Source organism: Spinacia oleracea, chromosome 5, assembly GCF_020520425.1.
Source record: "Spinacia oleracea cultivar Varoflay chromosome 5, BTI_SOV_V1, whole genome shotgun sequence".
NCBI lineage: Eukaryota > Viridiplantae > Streptophyta > Magnoliopsida > Caryophyllales > Amaranthaceae > Spinacia > Spinacia oleracea.
The window spans coordinates 60,021,607-60,035,981 of record NC_079491.1 but is presented as its reverse complement, the minus strand read 5'-3'; the positions used below and the strand labels follow the sequence as shown (position 1 = coordinate 60,035,981).

The window sequence follows — 14,375 nt, the reverse complement described above, 5'->3', positions numbered from 1 at the left end:
TTATAAGATTGATTAGTCGTTAGATCCATTAACTTGTTTAAGAAAACATCGTAATTCTTGCCACTGCTCAAATCAAACTAGAAACAAAAAACCTAAATATCAAATTTCAGCAACTATGACATTTTTTCTCTTCTTTGCTTGGTGTTTCAATAGGGAACTGCCCTTTTCTGCTTCGCCGTCTTGGCAACCGTACAACAAATTTACTCACCATCATGTTCACTGTCATTAACATAAATTATCAAAAAATGATGCTCTATTACACAATTCTATTTATTTCTAAGCATAGCAGGAATGCCCTAAAGTAATTCTGAGCAATAAGAAAAAGAAAAAAGAATTAACATCGGTATGATCTGTTTTGGACCAGCATTTTCCTTCATGAGATGTTCCCTTCTTTGGGTACCTATGATCAAACGCCTTTTAAGTATAGCACAAATTCAAAGAGTTTTGACATTTGTTGTCCAAAGTCGAGACATTTCAGAAGCTGAGCTTGGGTACCCACACTTCTCTGGAGGAACTCGTGTAATAGACTGAGTATTCTACACTTGATACACCTATACAAGACGGCATCTCAGGTTAGAAAACAGCCAACAACTTAGTTTAATTCCATGTCTATGATAGCAGTTTACAGAATACTACTAGTCAATGTACCAAGAAGATTGAAGCTCTTTGGACCAACAAAACAACATATACAAAACTACCATTTCAATAACGAATAAAGTCAAAGCATTTAAACAATAAGCACAGGCTCAGAGATGTTCACATCTCCCAGACTCCCACCTTACAGGACTATTGGTATTGCCCTATTCTCTACTAAGAGTCTTAAGAGTGTCGTTGGAAAATCTCCAATAGTGCCCAGCATCTCATTAGTATCAATCAAGGTTTTTCTTCCCCATTCTCTAATTGCTTTATTTCAGTATTTTGAAAGAGGGGATGTGGAAATGGAAATATGATAAATATACACACTAATAATGGTCTAAAATCTGAATCTGCAACAAACAGGACTCTTATTTTCCACTAAAGAATTCTGACAAAGTAGCAATTTACAGCTCTACCCCCATCTGGCTACCCAAACTATTTTGAGTATTTCCTTCATAACAATACTACATCTAGGTGATGTATGCATCTCAATCATGCCATCAAGAAAACATATTCAGAAATCTCAATGACCATGAGCAAAAGGTCTTTATTCCAATTGCTTCACTTACGTCACAATCCATATAGATAGCTCCACCAAGGCCAAGCAGGAAGCACTTCAAAGTCCAGACTATGCTTGTACACTCAATCAACCAAGCAGCAATGCAAACACAACTTTATAATGCCAGACCATGACATAAGATACAATTGCCAGCCCCATTTCTCAGCAGCATCTCCATAGTCCATACAGCAGCCAGATCTTCAGGTATCAATAATTGTAAGCAAAATGCATGACGGGATTTTCAGTTTATCAGTTTTTGAACTTAGTTATTTGAAATGCTTTTTCTTTCTCACAGTCAGAACAGAACCCCATCCCCCAGGACAAGGACAAATAGTTTATAATGGAAGAAACAATATAAGTAATTGTTCAGGAGCAGATATCCTCCTCGGAAGCATATGAACCAATCACAAGCGATAACTTGAAAGACACATGCACCATGAGTACCAGGATGACGATAACAAACCCAATCACAAAATAGAATTGAATTATATGACTTTTCTAATAATGTACAATTTGTCAAAGTTTTTAACTAAAAATGTGTAGTTAGAAAGTGACTTGCAATTTGCAACAATAATTGCCAAATAGTAATGTTGTGGGTAAAGGGAGGTCCACATGCTGTTTGCAAATGAATGATAAAAGATCATGTAAAGGCTTCTTTTCGAAGGCACCTATGGCATATGCCAGTCAATAAAGCACTTAACAAAATACAGATCTATGCATATCCGTCTTCTACACTATGCCACTACCATCTCATTATGTTTGCAGAGAATAGTCCCAACAATCCCAGTGCTCAAAAGTGTCAGGTCTAATTTTCTTGATGGATAAATCAGGAAATCAAATCCGTGCAAGGCAGATAAAATAGAACACATATTAGATAAAAGCACAAGACGTTGGAATCTCGGGGTTTTAGGCTAAATAGAAACAAGACGGAATATATGGAGTGTAAGTTTAGTGGAGTCCAAGATAGAGAGACAGGGGAGATTACCTTAGATGGGAAACTTGTCCAAGGCTCTGAAACGTTCCGTTATTTAGGATCTATTATCCAAAAGGATGGAGAATTGGATGGCGATGTGGCCCATAGAATCAAAGCAGGTTGGTTGAAGTGGAAAGGTGCCACGGGGTTCCTATGTGATTCAGGCATGCCCCAAAGATTGAAGGGAAAATTTTACCGCACGGCAATTCAACCGGCTTTGTTATACGGCACAAAATGCTGGGCAGTGAAACATTGTCACGTGCATAAGATGAATGTGGCGGAGATGCGCATGTTACGTTAGATGTGTGGGCATACAAGAAAGGATCGTTTGAGGAATGAGATTATTAGGAAGAAAGTAGGGGTTGCACCGATTGAGTTTAAGATGATGGAAAATCGTTTAAGATGGTTTGGACATGTGAGCAGAAGACCAAGTGATGCCCCGGTTAGGAGGATAGAAGGGTGGCAAAGTGATAGAATTGCAAGGGGTAGAGGAAGACTTAAGAAAACTTGGAGGAAGGTGATTGAACACGATATGAGCTTGATTGGGATTGAGGAAAATATGGCGTTGGATAGGACAGAGTGGAGGGAGAGAATATACATTGATGACTTCAGTTGATTTATACAGTTTTCATGTTTTTATTTCTTTCTATTTTTATTTTATTTTTTATTCTTATTTTTATTTTTATTTTATTTTTAAAATTCTTTTAAATTTTTTTTTTTAATTTACATGCTATTTTGAAATATACTTATTTTACTTATTCATTTATTTTAAACTTTACTTATTTTTTATTATCTCTTACAATATTTCTTCTATAGTATACATACATTTTTCTCTTATCTTACTTTCATTAATTCCACTTTCTCTTCCTTGTTTTTCTTATTACTTCTTGCTCCTTTTTGGTTTGATTGGTGACATTGACGATCTCCTACGACGATTCATGTTAGCCGACCCCAAATCATTTTGGGACTAAGGCTTTGTTGTTGTTGTTGTTGTATTAGATAAAAGCACAAAATAACAAGAAAATCAAAAGTCACTTTAAGATAAACCTATCAAGAAATTTGCATTAGGAACTGCAAAATACAGTTGTATCTCAGTATTTGTCGACTTTCAAGCAATCAAGCACATAGTTCATCGATTTTGGATTAGGAGTATTGAGATCATGAAATGTTACAGACCCAAACTCAAGTCCTTCACACCATTTATCATTCTTTTAAACAAGGTTCTCAGAATTTCAACCAAAAACCCATGACATACTTGCCAGTATAGTGATGACTATAACGAAGGTATCTTTGGGTTTTCTACATTATGTATGTACCTTTGGGTGTACTACATCATAAACCAAGGAATGTAAAAGACAAGATCCTAAATTTAACTCATCTCCGGATAATTAGAAGATCCTTAAAAGAACAAATTTCTATTTCATCATATTCCAAACCGTCTTAATTTCTGAATAGCCACCTTTGGCATTTCTAAAATAAGCAACAGTGCCTTTCTACAATTCTACACTCCTTGCAGAATATACCTCAACATCATGCAAAAATCCTAAAAGATTGTAGCTCATCCAATACCAAAAGACAAGCAAATAAATAGAACTGTTTTCTGTCACAGTATCTAGTACGAGTGTACGAGTCTACACTAACAAATAACAGGGAGGTTCTCTAGAGTAGCATCATCTCTTCAGAAACTTCAAAGTGCAGAATTCAAAGACTTCGAGTGTGCGTGATTCCACCTTATAGATTAGGTATATTACATTGATATCGTCAAACACGACTTTAGCACCAACATCAAAAACAAAAATTCTACACAACCCCTGCTTCTTGAATCTACCTTTATACAGGTTCAAAAAATGTCAAATACTCCAATCTAATCATTGCGTCCCCCTATTTAGAGGTCGGTATTTTCGATAATAAAAGACCTTACATCCAGTCTTGGATCAATACAAGTGCAACATCTTTCAAAAACAGCCTCTTGCCAAGGCAAGGTTAAGTTTATGGTCCAAGAAATCTCCGCCTACACGCTTACACGAGATACATACTATGATACTAGGTTGTTCTTGTTGTCGTCATCAACATATAAAGCGGTATCCTAGTTACCAACCTTGGAACAAGTTACCAACCTTATATCACTCATCACTCCTATTGGCATGTCTAGGTTAACTTCACGAGCCACGATATCTTCCCCTAAACCGGATCAGTACTAGGTTGTTCTTGCTATTGTCATCAACTTATATAAAGTAACAAGATAACTTAAAAGCCGTATCCTAGCTAACAATCTCATCATCAGAGTTGACCAAACATAATTTCACCACAATTTCAAACACAACTTAGCATTATATCATTCCACTCCTAAAAAAAGGTGGACATAAAACTATAAAAGCAAATACAATAAACCAACTAAAAATTTAGAGGAATAAAAAGATCAACTTTAAATTATTACCTCTTATAAAGGAAAGTAAGAAAGAAAATCAGCTTTTTTATAATCATCTTGACTTGGGTTTCTGCAAAAGAGCAGTCAAATAAACCTCTCCATTCTTCACCCCACTGGAATCCATCTTACTTCCAGTAGCCCACTTCACAATTTTATACCCTAACTTATTAATCAAAGGCTTATAAACCTTCTCCAAATCACCCCCTTTACAGAAGAAATGATCAACCCACAAAAAACCACCACCCCTCAACACTCTATCCACATCAAACAACAGAAACTCCAATGCCGTCGTCGGGATCCACCTATTTACACCGTGCCCACATCGAACCAAGTCAACAACCCCATCGAAAACCGGCAATCGCTGCTGGAGTGGCGCGTGCAATGGCACCACCCCTCTAATAGCATTAAACTCACTATAAGGAGCACCCAAATTCATAGTTGTAGTCAAAACAGTCACATTCCTCTCCTTCATCCTAGCCGCAAAGGTCCCAGTCCCGCCACCGACATCAACCCCTAACCGAATCACGGAATTTGCCCGCTTAGCAATGTCAACAAGCTGTGGTATTGTGAGATCAAGATCAGATTTGTAAGCCAAAAACTGGGTGGAATCAAGATTTGGATCAAAACCCAGCTTAGGGTTCAAGCATTTGAAACTCCTACAAGTAGCAGAAGAGTAAGAACCCCAGATCACATTCGAATCCGGATTCGACAACCTCGGGTTTGAAGGCGTCCGCGAATAGCACCGACGACGAGGAAGCGGATGACATCCCCTGAGAATCAGTGATTCAGCTAGCTGAGAATCTTTCGGACACACTGAAAACGGGGTGTAGTTCATATACTTGTGTAGTAGGTCGGGGTAGTCATGGCAAGAGGAGGCAATAGGGGAGAGATTAGAGAAGATGAGGAGATCTGAAGGGGGTGGGATTTTGTTAGTGGGGTTTGTGGAAGCAGGTTTTTTATCAGGGTGGAGGCGAGTGAGGTGGTTAATAGTAGCGCGTATGGTATGGAGTTGGCGTAGGAGGTGTTGGGGGACGGCGGTGGTGGTGGGGGAAGGTGGTTTAGGGCGAAGGAAAGAGGTGGTGGAGGAGAGGTGGTAGAGAGAGAGGATATTGGTGGCAACCATTGCTACTAAAAGGAGGAAGTTTAGACTCATTGTGAATGACATTGCCATTTGAAAATTGGTGAAGAAATTGATGATTTTGTTGTTGTAATTTGGGGTAGGTGAATTGGTAGGAGTGAGCTCTTACTCCTAGGTGCTAGTACAGTGACTCAGTGAGTGAGTGAGTGAGCTCTGCCAAGGAGCAGTTGGGGGAGGAGAGAGAGTAAGGAAGTTAGTGAAGATTTTGGTGAATTTTTTTTTTTTGGTGTGTGTTTTTTTGTTTTTTGGTGTTTTGATTATTTATTGGGGAGATTCTTTTGTTTATGATTTGGAGCTTTTTGTGATCTGATTCTGTGACTTTTCTTTGCTTTTTAGCATGGGATAAAGGAGGTAGATCTTGCTTTACACTTCTTGTGATTTAGCAAATAAAGCGTCAAATTTTCAATTAGGGAGTAACTATAATGATCCAACATTATTTGACTATAATTCTTAATTAGTGAATTATAATGATCTAACAATTGATAATAATATGGACACCGTCACCTCCAACGTCATCTGAGCTACGAAGAGCTGCTACAGCAGCTTGATTATCTACTTGAATCATTAGCTTCTTTGCTTCCATTCTTGCTGCTAACTCAAGTTCCAACTCCAATGCTTTCAGTTCTGTTCTAAATGAGTTGCATACTCCAAAATTAGCCGAGAATGCATACTGTAATGTTCCCGCCATGAGCTCTGATAATCCCTCCACCCCCTGCTGGTCCAGGACTCCCTTTTGTTGCGTCGTCCGTGTTTAGAGCTAACCACCCTTGTGTAGACACCTACTTTTGTCCCCATTCCCGAAAGGGAAGGTTCGATGATGAAAGCATAAATCTCCACTTGACAACGCATCTCCTATAAAATAACGAATCTCGATCACCCCTTTTTATTTCACCCGAAACCTGCTATTTATAGAAACCTGCTATTTGTGGAAACCTGCTAAAAATAGTAAACTGCCGTAATGGGTAGTTGTTAAAAGTGGCAAGTCATAAAAGATAGAAACCTGTCAGAATTAGGTGTTGCACTCCAACATAAAACCTAAATGAGATGGAGATTACGAGAGAATCCTATTCCCAATATGATTCGAAAATAAGAGTCACGTATTAATTAAAATCCTAACGAGCCTAGAGTTCGTAACGGGTCCAGACGCATTCCGTCACAAGGTTAATACGCACTAAAAGACTCGATTAAGTCTCAAACACTTCGGATTCTAGGAATCCGAATCTGACTAAGAAAACAGCCCAGATCCTATTTTCAACGCCTGGCTCTGGGCGCCGAAATCTTCGGCGCCCAGGCCTGGGCGCTGAAATTACCTGGGACGTATTCTTTCCTAATTCCTCGTGGATTAGAGCTCTACAATTCTATCTTTCCACGAACTTTTTTCTATAAATATAGCACAAGTTCGACGTGAAAAAACAACACACAATTATTATTCTGAGTATTGACTCTAAACCCCTAAGCCTAAGCCTCACGCTGCAAAACTGATCACGCGTTCTGTCGCAATCGATCCATAAATCGAACAGAACGTATCCTGTCCCATAACTCGAGATTCGTTAAATAAAAGGAGAAATAGAAAAGTCAAAGTGGTTAGTTTTCTGAGAACCGTGACGCACCTCTCAAGGGTGCGTCGTAATGTGTCCCTTTTCCATGATTTAATTGATTTCCTCACCCTTTTTATGAACTGTTAAACTAACTAAATCTGATTGTTCTATCACGCCTAATAAATATGATATTTTTGGGAAATTAGATTATCATGCTAGGTCCCTTAATACAATCTAAATCAGATAATCGCGCTCGATCTAGTACTATATGTTGCATATTGTTAAAATCAAATCAGATTAGTTTAATAGTTAACACATGTCCCTTCAATTATTTATGCTGAGCTAGTAAGGATATCCTGCCTCTGGAGTTATCGAAGAGCGAGTACTCCCCTCGGTAGTTACAGTCCCCCGAACCCTCAATCTCTACCTTGCGGGTGTATGTTGAGAGATCCCCACACCAGGGATCACAAGGGAACCTACGGCCGTCGTGGTCAAACATAATTGCACTCCCTTTATGTCACGATAACCGGGTTTTGTCAGTTTTTCTCATTGTCGTTAAAAACTGAATGGCGACTCCTATATTACTAGTCAATTGGGTGTAAACTCACAGGAAATCCAATTACACTTGATTTGACAAAAAGAAACGTCACACCCACGAGGGACAAGGTCACGCATTAGCCTCGTGCTTTTTCGACCCCCTCACAGTGGCGACTCTGCTGGGGACAGTGAAGGAAATACTCGTGCTCGTAGGTAATCAAAATAGCCGAAGGGTGAAACGATCCTACCCCGCGTTTATTTCCCCATCAAGTTGGGACGACCTGAAAATCAGCATATTAAGGTGAACGGACAGAACCGCATAACGAATGTTGGCTCCCTTGGATGTTTCATCTCGGGAGTTGGGACTAAGGATACCCATCGCCAACCGGGGGGAGCATACGCTTCGAATGTTGTCCACTCGGCACTTTCGCTAGTAGTACACCCGTCGCAAACCCAATCGCTCGCCCACTAGGTCCCTCTCATTGGTGCATGCCCCTTTGGCTTACATCGTGATTGGCCTCTTGGGCGAAATTCGTCTGTTGAAGGCACTACCTCGACCGGGGCATGTGTTGGATCTGCGATAGAAGCGGTACCAAGCCAGGCGCAAAAACTACCCATAGAAGCCTATCATAAACTACATGACATATTATTATTGCCTCATGATGTAATGTTAGTTATGTGTAGCGAAATATGTGATTGTGTGTGACAAACAATGTTAGAAAACCAACGACCTTAAAAATTGCCCAAACATTCATAAACCAATTGGCCAAAGAGTTATACCAAGTACGTGTTCCGCAAACCCGAACGATCGCCACAAAAATAAGCGACGCTCGGGATGGCCTGTAACGAATCCCACAATCGCTGCACAACGCGTAAAGGACGTTATAAGGCAAGCACGCAAAATTAAAGTCGCAAAAACAAAAGTATACGCAAACAGAAAACGAGAACCAGCCAGGGACGCATTTTCAACGCCCCTGGCTGGGCGCTAGTATTTCTCACGCCCTACGCTGGGCGCTGAAGTTGCTGCCTGGCCTTTTGGTCAGGCGCAGCAGCCTCGGTGCCTGCGCATAAAATATATATGTAGCAAAAAAAACCTTTTTGTAAAAATTTCTACAAGGGCGTATGAAAAAGCACTCGATTCTAAAAGCGACTTATAAAAAAATAAATAACTCTTTGTGTCGTTGTTAGGCCTCCTACAACGACGATGTTCGACACCAAAACCGAGCATGCTAATTTAAAAAACATTGAATGTCACATGGGCAAAGAATTCAAAAAATGATGTTCGAATAAAGTCTTCAAGAAAAAATAATAATCGAATTAAAAATAAATAAATCCGAGTCTAGACTAGGCTATGCCAAAGTACAATCTAGATCCTAAGTCTTAGTTGTCTTATCCATAGAATCGGCCCTAATGCTTGGTGTCGTTCTGCAAGTAAAAAGGTTAAACCATATTGAGTCTCCTTCCTAACATTTAAATCGATAAGCTCCCATATATAATTGTCATCCCTTGCTAAGAATCTACGGTCTCAATACTCTCTCTCACCCAATAAAAATAATATATTATAGTATTTGCAAAATGGAAACAGTCACATTCTGAAAATCATTCCCCCATAGTCGCACAACCCCCAAAGTGAACGTAAGGTGTCAATACCATTGGCAAAGAAATTAACGGCCTCAAGGCTTATGATCACAGTGGGTCACGACTATCATAGTCCTCTCGAGCCACTCGCCCCTTGAAGTATTCCTAAGTACGGACTAAAAGATTTTCCATGAACGCAACATGACAAACCATGAAAATACCCAAATCGGCATGCCATAAGGCTACCATTGGGGTAAAGCAATACACACTAAGAGAGAAGCAGCACTAATGATTCTAGTCTTGCAAAAATAAAAAAATTCGATCTCCCCAATTAACTACCTTGCCAACATTAAGCAAATGGCGTATGACAAATGAACACCCAAGGGTTAAAATCTAAAGTGTCAACCAACGAAAGTTATGGTCCAATTAGCCTAAGTCTGAGAGTCGCTTGATCAAGTGTTATAGGCTTACGCCACGTCATTATTTTGAGTCTAGGCCACCTCCTTGTATTCATACACGGGTTATAATCAGAAAGATTAATGAAAGCTCGAGTCTAAATCACAACTTCCAATTAAATCCCAGAAAATTAGAATCTGAAAAGAAGCAAAAAAGGTTATTTTCGATGCAATTCTTTCGTTAAATTTCAATAAGGTAAAAACAAGATTTCGAATCTACGCTATTTGCACATTTTAAGAAACGACTAAATGCGCTTGCAAAGTAAGACGTTTAAAGGTCCACCCTAGGCCTGCTAAAATTAAAGGTCCACCCTAGGCCCGCTAAAATTAAAGGTCCACTATAGGCCTACCAAACGAGGCTCACTCAGTCTCGCCTCGTGACTCAAAGACCACAACCATCTACCTATTAGCCCAAATAAAAAAAAATTGAAGGATTTATGTTGGGGAGAAATCCCAAGCAAAAAGGAAAAAATAGAAAGAGAAAAGGGAGAGCGAAAAGAGCAAGCCATGAAATACTTAAAGAGAAAGAGAAAAGGGAGAGCGAAAAGAGCGAGCCATGAAATACTTAGCCTGTACCTCCCAAAGTGCGAAATTTACCCTAGTAAACGAAGGAAAATAATTGAGTCAACCAATCCAAATCATGCCACAAACACTACATAAAGTTCTACAGTTAACCCATCCTTATGTTAACTAGACGCCTTCGCTCTGGGGCCCCTGTTCAGCTCATTTAACCCATCCATGTTCTCATTGCCATAACCCAAGAAACCATTTCTTCGACTCTTGTTCTTGAACTTGTTATCAACTGCAAACCACGTACGGCCATTGACACGTGCGTCATACCCATTATTCCCAAAGCCCAAACCTGCTCCTGCACCACCGTTAGCATAATGACCATATAACTTGTTTGGATACATCCTGTTGATATACCCTTGAGCCGTCCCCATGCTATTCATTGGTGTAACGCCCAGACCTCTAAATCACTTATTAAAGTATAATTAGCAGCGGAATTAACCTAATTTGGTCGGGACATTACCTGCCGTAATTTCCTCTTGGAAATCACAAGGCAATCATCAATCATAAGCTATAAAAACCTCCAATTTAATATAATAATCCTTTATATTCCCAAAATACAAGTACATAAATTACTAAAAGTCTTTAATTAAACTATTAAAACATTAAACATGAACTAGGTGAATATTAATAAAGTGAAGTTCCTCGCCACTACTCGTGTCCATTGTTCCCCGCAGTACCTAAAACGGAAAACAAAACGGTGAGCCGAAGACTCAGTAACGAACTATTCTAGCAGCGTAAATTCATTTCAATTCATTTTATTTAATAACACAGGGAGAATAGAATAAGTAAAACATTTAATAAAACATCATATTCAATTCATTCATAAACTTTGCAATTTAACATGCTAGTTGTCGGCAAGTACGAACCGTGAAAGAATTCTCCACTGGGCCTGGGCCCATAAGAGCCTGGGCTCATCGTAACATGGGGCCTGGGCCCTGAGCCTGGGCTCATAAACCATGGGAGCCTGGGCTCGTAATCCATGGGTGGACAGGTGTCCGTGGTGCATGCATGACCGATAGATAGGAAGATGGTAGTTTATATACCGCCAGACAAACCAGGTCTTTCACTTTCATTTTATCATGTTTTATGTATTTTTACTAAGCCTTGGCTTGTATTTCAGTTCGAAATAACATAACTCATTTAGCTCATAAAACATCATTTTGATCCTGGGATCAATAAACATATTATTTCTTTCAAAGCATTGCATAAACATAATTTTATGAGAAAACTCAATCAAATCATATTATAAAAAACAATTCAAACAAATCATATTTCATCCCACAATCCATAAAACACATCAAAACATTTAATTCATAAATTCAATCATAACGTCATAATTTCATAAATCATATTTATAAAGGGATTGCGGGTACTAGCAATAGCCGTTACCTCACTTCCACGACTTTGTTAAGGATTTTCGTTGGTTCGTTCGTCCTGAGCTCCGAGTCCAGTTTCTTTTAAAAATATTAAATAATTGAATTAGTACCAAAATGATAAATAATTTAACTTAATAATTTCGAAATTTTATAATTAACCAAATTTTCTAATAATAATGTTAAAAAATATATAATTTCATAGTTTTAATGAAAATATAATTAAACGCCAATTTTAGTGAAGAATATAATTAATTGAAATTTCAATCGAAATATATATATATATATATATATATATATATATATATATTATATATATATATATATATTATATATATATATATATATTATTATATATATATATATTCCTTAATTAATTTACACGAAAATCTTATTTAAATTTTGTCCTTGATAAATCCATTTAGTAACTTATTTTAGTTAAATCGATAATATAATTTAAAATCAATATTTTATAAAATCATAAATTTTATAAGTAATGAATTTTATAAATAACGAGTTTTAATATAAATAACGAATTTTATAAGTAATGAATTTATAATTAACGAATTTTAATAAAAAGTATATTTTCGAAATTTAATGAAAATATTATTAATCGAAATTTCAATCAAAATATATTTTATATTCATAAACCGATTTTAATGAAAATATTCTTAAGTTCCGTTTTTTTTTTTATAAATTCAAGCTAGTAATTTTATTTTAGAAAAATCGATAATTAAACCTGAAAAATAATAAATCATTTTATTAGTAAATAGTTATATAATAAGAATTATTAAAACATAAAAAAAAAATTAGCAAATCTGAAAATACAATTTGATTTTAACTCACCAAAAAGCCCAAAAGAAATATTGGCCCAACTTATTATAGGTTTAGGAAATTAGAAATCAAAGTTTCATGTGAAACTTATTTTGGGTTTCTGGAAAATCGACCAAAGAGGGAAAGGGGAGTGCGAAACAGAGCACGAACAGGGGAGGAAAGAGGGGCGGCTGTGCGGCGGCCCTGGTGTCGCAGCAGCGCGAAACCGCGCCGGAGCATGACGATGATGGTGAAGGTGGTTGGTTCGCGGCGGTGGAACAACACGGAAGGGGCGAGGGAGGTCGAGCAACGGAGAGAAAGCAGAGGAGTTTGCGGATGGTTGGGCGGTTCTGGGCGGCGGAATCAGAAGCTCGCCGGGGTTGAGAGGCGGAGGTGGGTCTAGGAGGGTTAGTGAGGTGGCCGGGAAGTGGTGTTGCTGCGTGGGTGGTGCATCGAGCAGGGAAAAGGAAAAAGAACAGGGGAGAGGGCAGGGGAGTGCGGTGCTTCGAGGAGGGGGAAAGGGAAGTACGGTGAGGCGTGGTGGTGGTTCTGGGTGGACATGGTTTCTGGTGGTGATGGTGGTGTGGTGGTTGCAGTGGTGGTGGACGGTGGTTAGTGGTGGTGGTGGGTTTGAATTACAGAAATCAAGGAGTGGAGATGAAATTGAAATTGAATTTGGTTGGGAAAATTGGTACAAGTTGTGTCTGATTATAGGGGGAAGAAGTGTGAAGAAGAAGGGGATTTGCTTGGGGTCCAAGGAGTGAATTTGGACATAATTGAGGGAAGGAGGGATGGAAGAAAATCCTTCACTCCATTTGTACGTGGAAAGCAAAGAAAATAAGCCAAAAGTAGATTGTGATCTTTAAGGGGCATTTTAGTAATTTCTCTTAGTTAGGCAATTTCTGAAAATTTTGGTGCAATTTTAGGAAATTAATTAGAATAGTATTTTTTAATTAAAATCAAGTTTTCAAATAATTCTTTATAAAAATATTGTCAACGAAAAATAAATTTAGTTTTGTATAAAATAAGAACGTTAAATAATTAATTTAGTTTCCGAATAAAATAGATTTAGAAATCCGAAAATAATTAATTTTTTTAAAAAAAAGGTTCGTTAAGCTCGTAAATATGAAAATTAAATTATAAACTGAAAAAAACAAATCGTGTAGCATTATTAAAAATTCAAGCGAAATAAAACTTCGTTAATTAAAATAAAGTTTAGATTTAGGATTTAAAACGATTTTAAGCTAAATAAAAATAATTAAGCATAATTAATCGAGTTTTAAAAATTCAGGGTATTACATTCTTACCCGCTTAGAAAAAGTTTCGTCCTCGAAACTTGAAAATTAGATTTATAAAATGTTTGTTGAAAATTGAAAACGCTCGAATAAAAGTATGATGTTTTATTTTAAAACCAAGATCTCAAAATTTTATTTCAATCCCGACAATGTCTAGCCTTCATTCCGCCATCATCTTTTAGGACCCCGCTTCAACTCGAGACCTAGAATTGAAGTGTAAAGAATGCAAAAAGGGGCAAAATTATATATTGATCCTTAATCGTCATTAAGGTCAATTACATTTCGCCATCGTCTTTCGTATCTCCACTTGATTTCGTATAATAGGATCGAGGAGCAAAGAACATAAAAGGGGAAACTTGTTAGCATAGACTAGGCTCCTATTTTACTTTGCGAGATCCTGTTTGAAAATATTTTCCACCAAAAGTAGTAGTTTTTAATGCAAAATTATAATTCTGAAAATATATGTATATATAATGAAA

General features: G+C 37.7%; 1 protein-coding gene across 1 annotated transcript; it reads right to left on the bottom strand.

Annotated features, from left to right (window-relative positions):
* Window positions 1–104: 104 nt before the first annotated feature.
* On the bottom strand, window positions 105–5,767 carry LOC110775561 (probable methyltransferase At1g29790). The gene is made up of 2 exons (XM_021980172.2): window positions 4,606–5,767; window positions 105–551 (listed from the first exon to the last, which is right to left on the bottom strand). The coding sequence occupies exon 1, from the start codon at window positions 5,765–5,767 to the stop codon at window positions 4,649–4,651; it is 1,119 nt and encodes a 372-aa protein (XP_021835864.1). The 3' UTR covers window positions 105–551; window positions 4,606–4,648.
* Window positions 5,768–14,375: the final 8,608 nt, after the last annotated feature.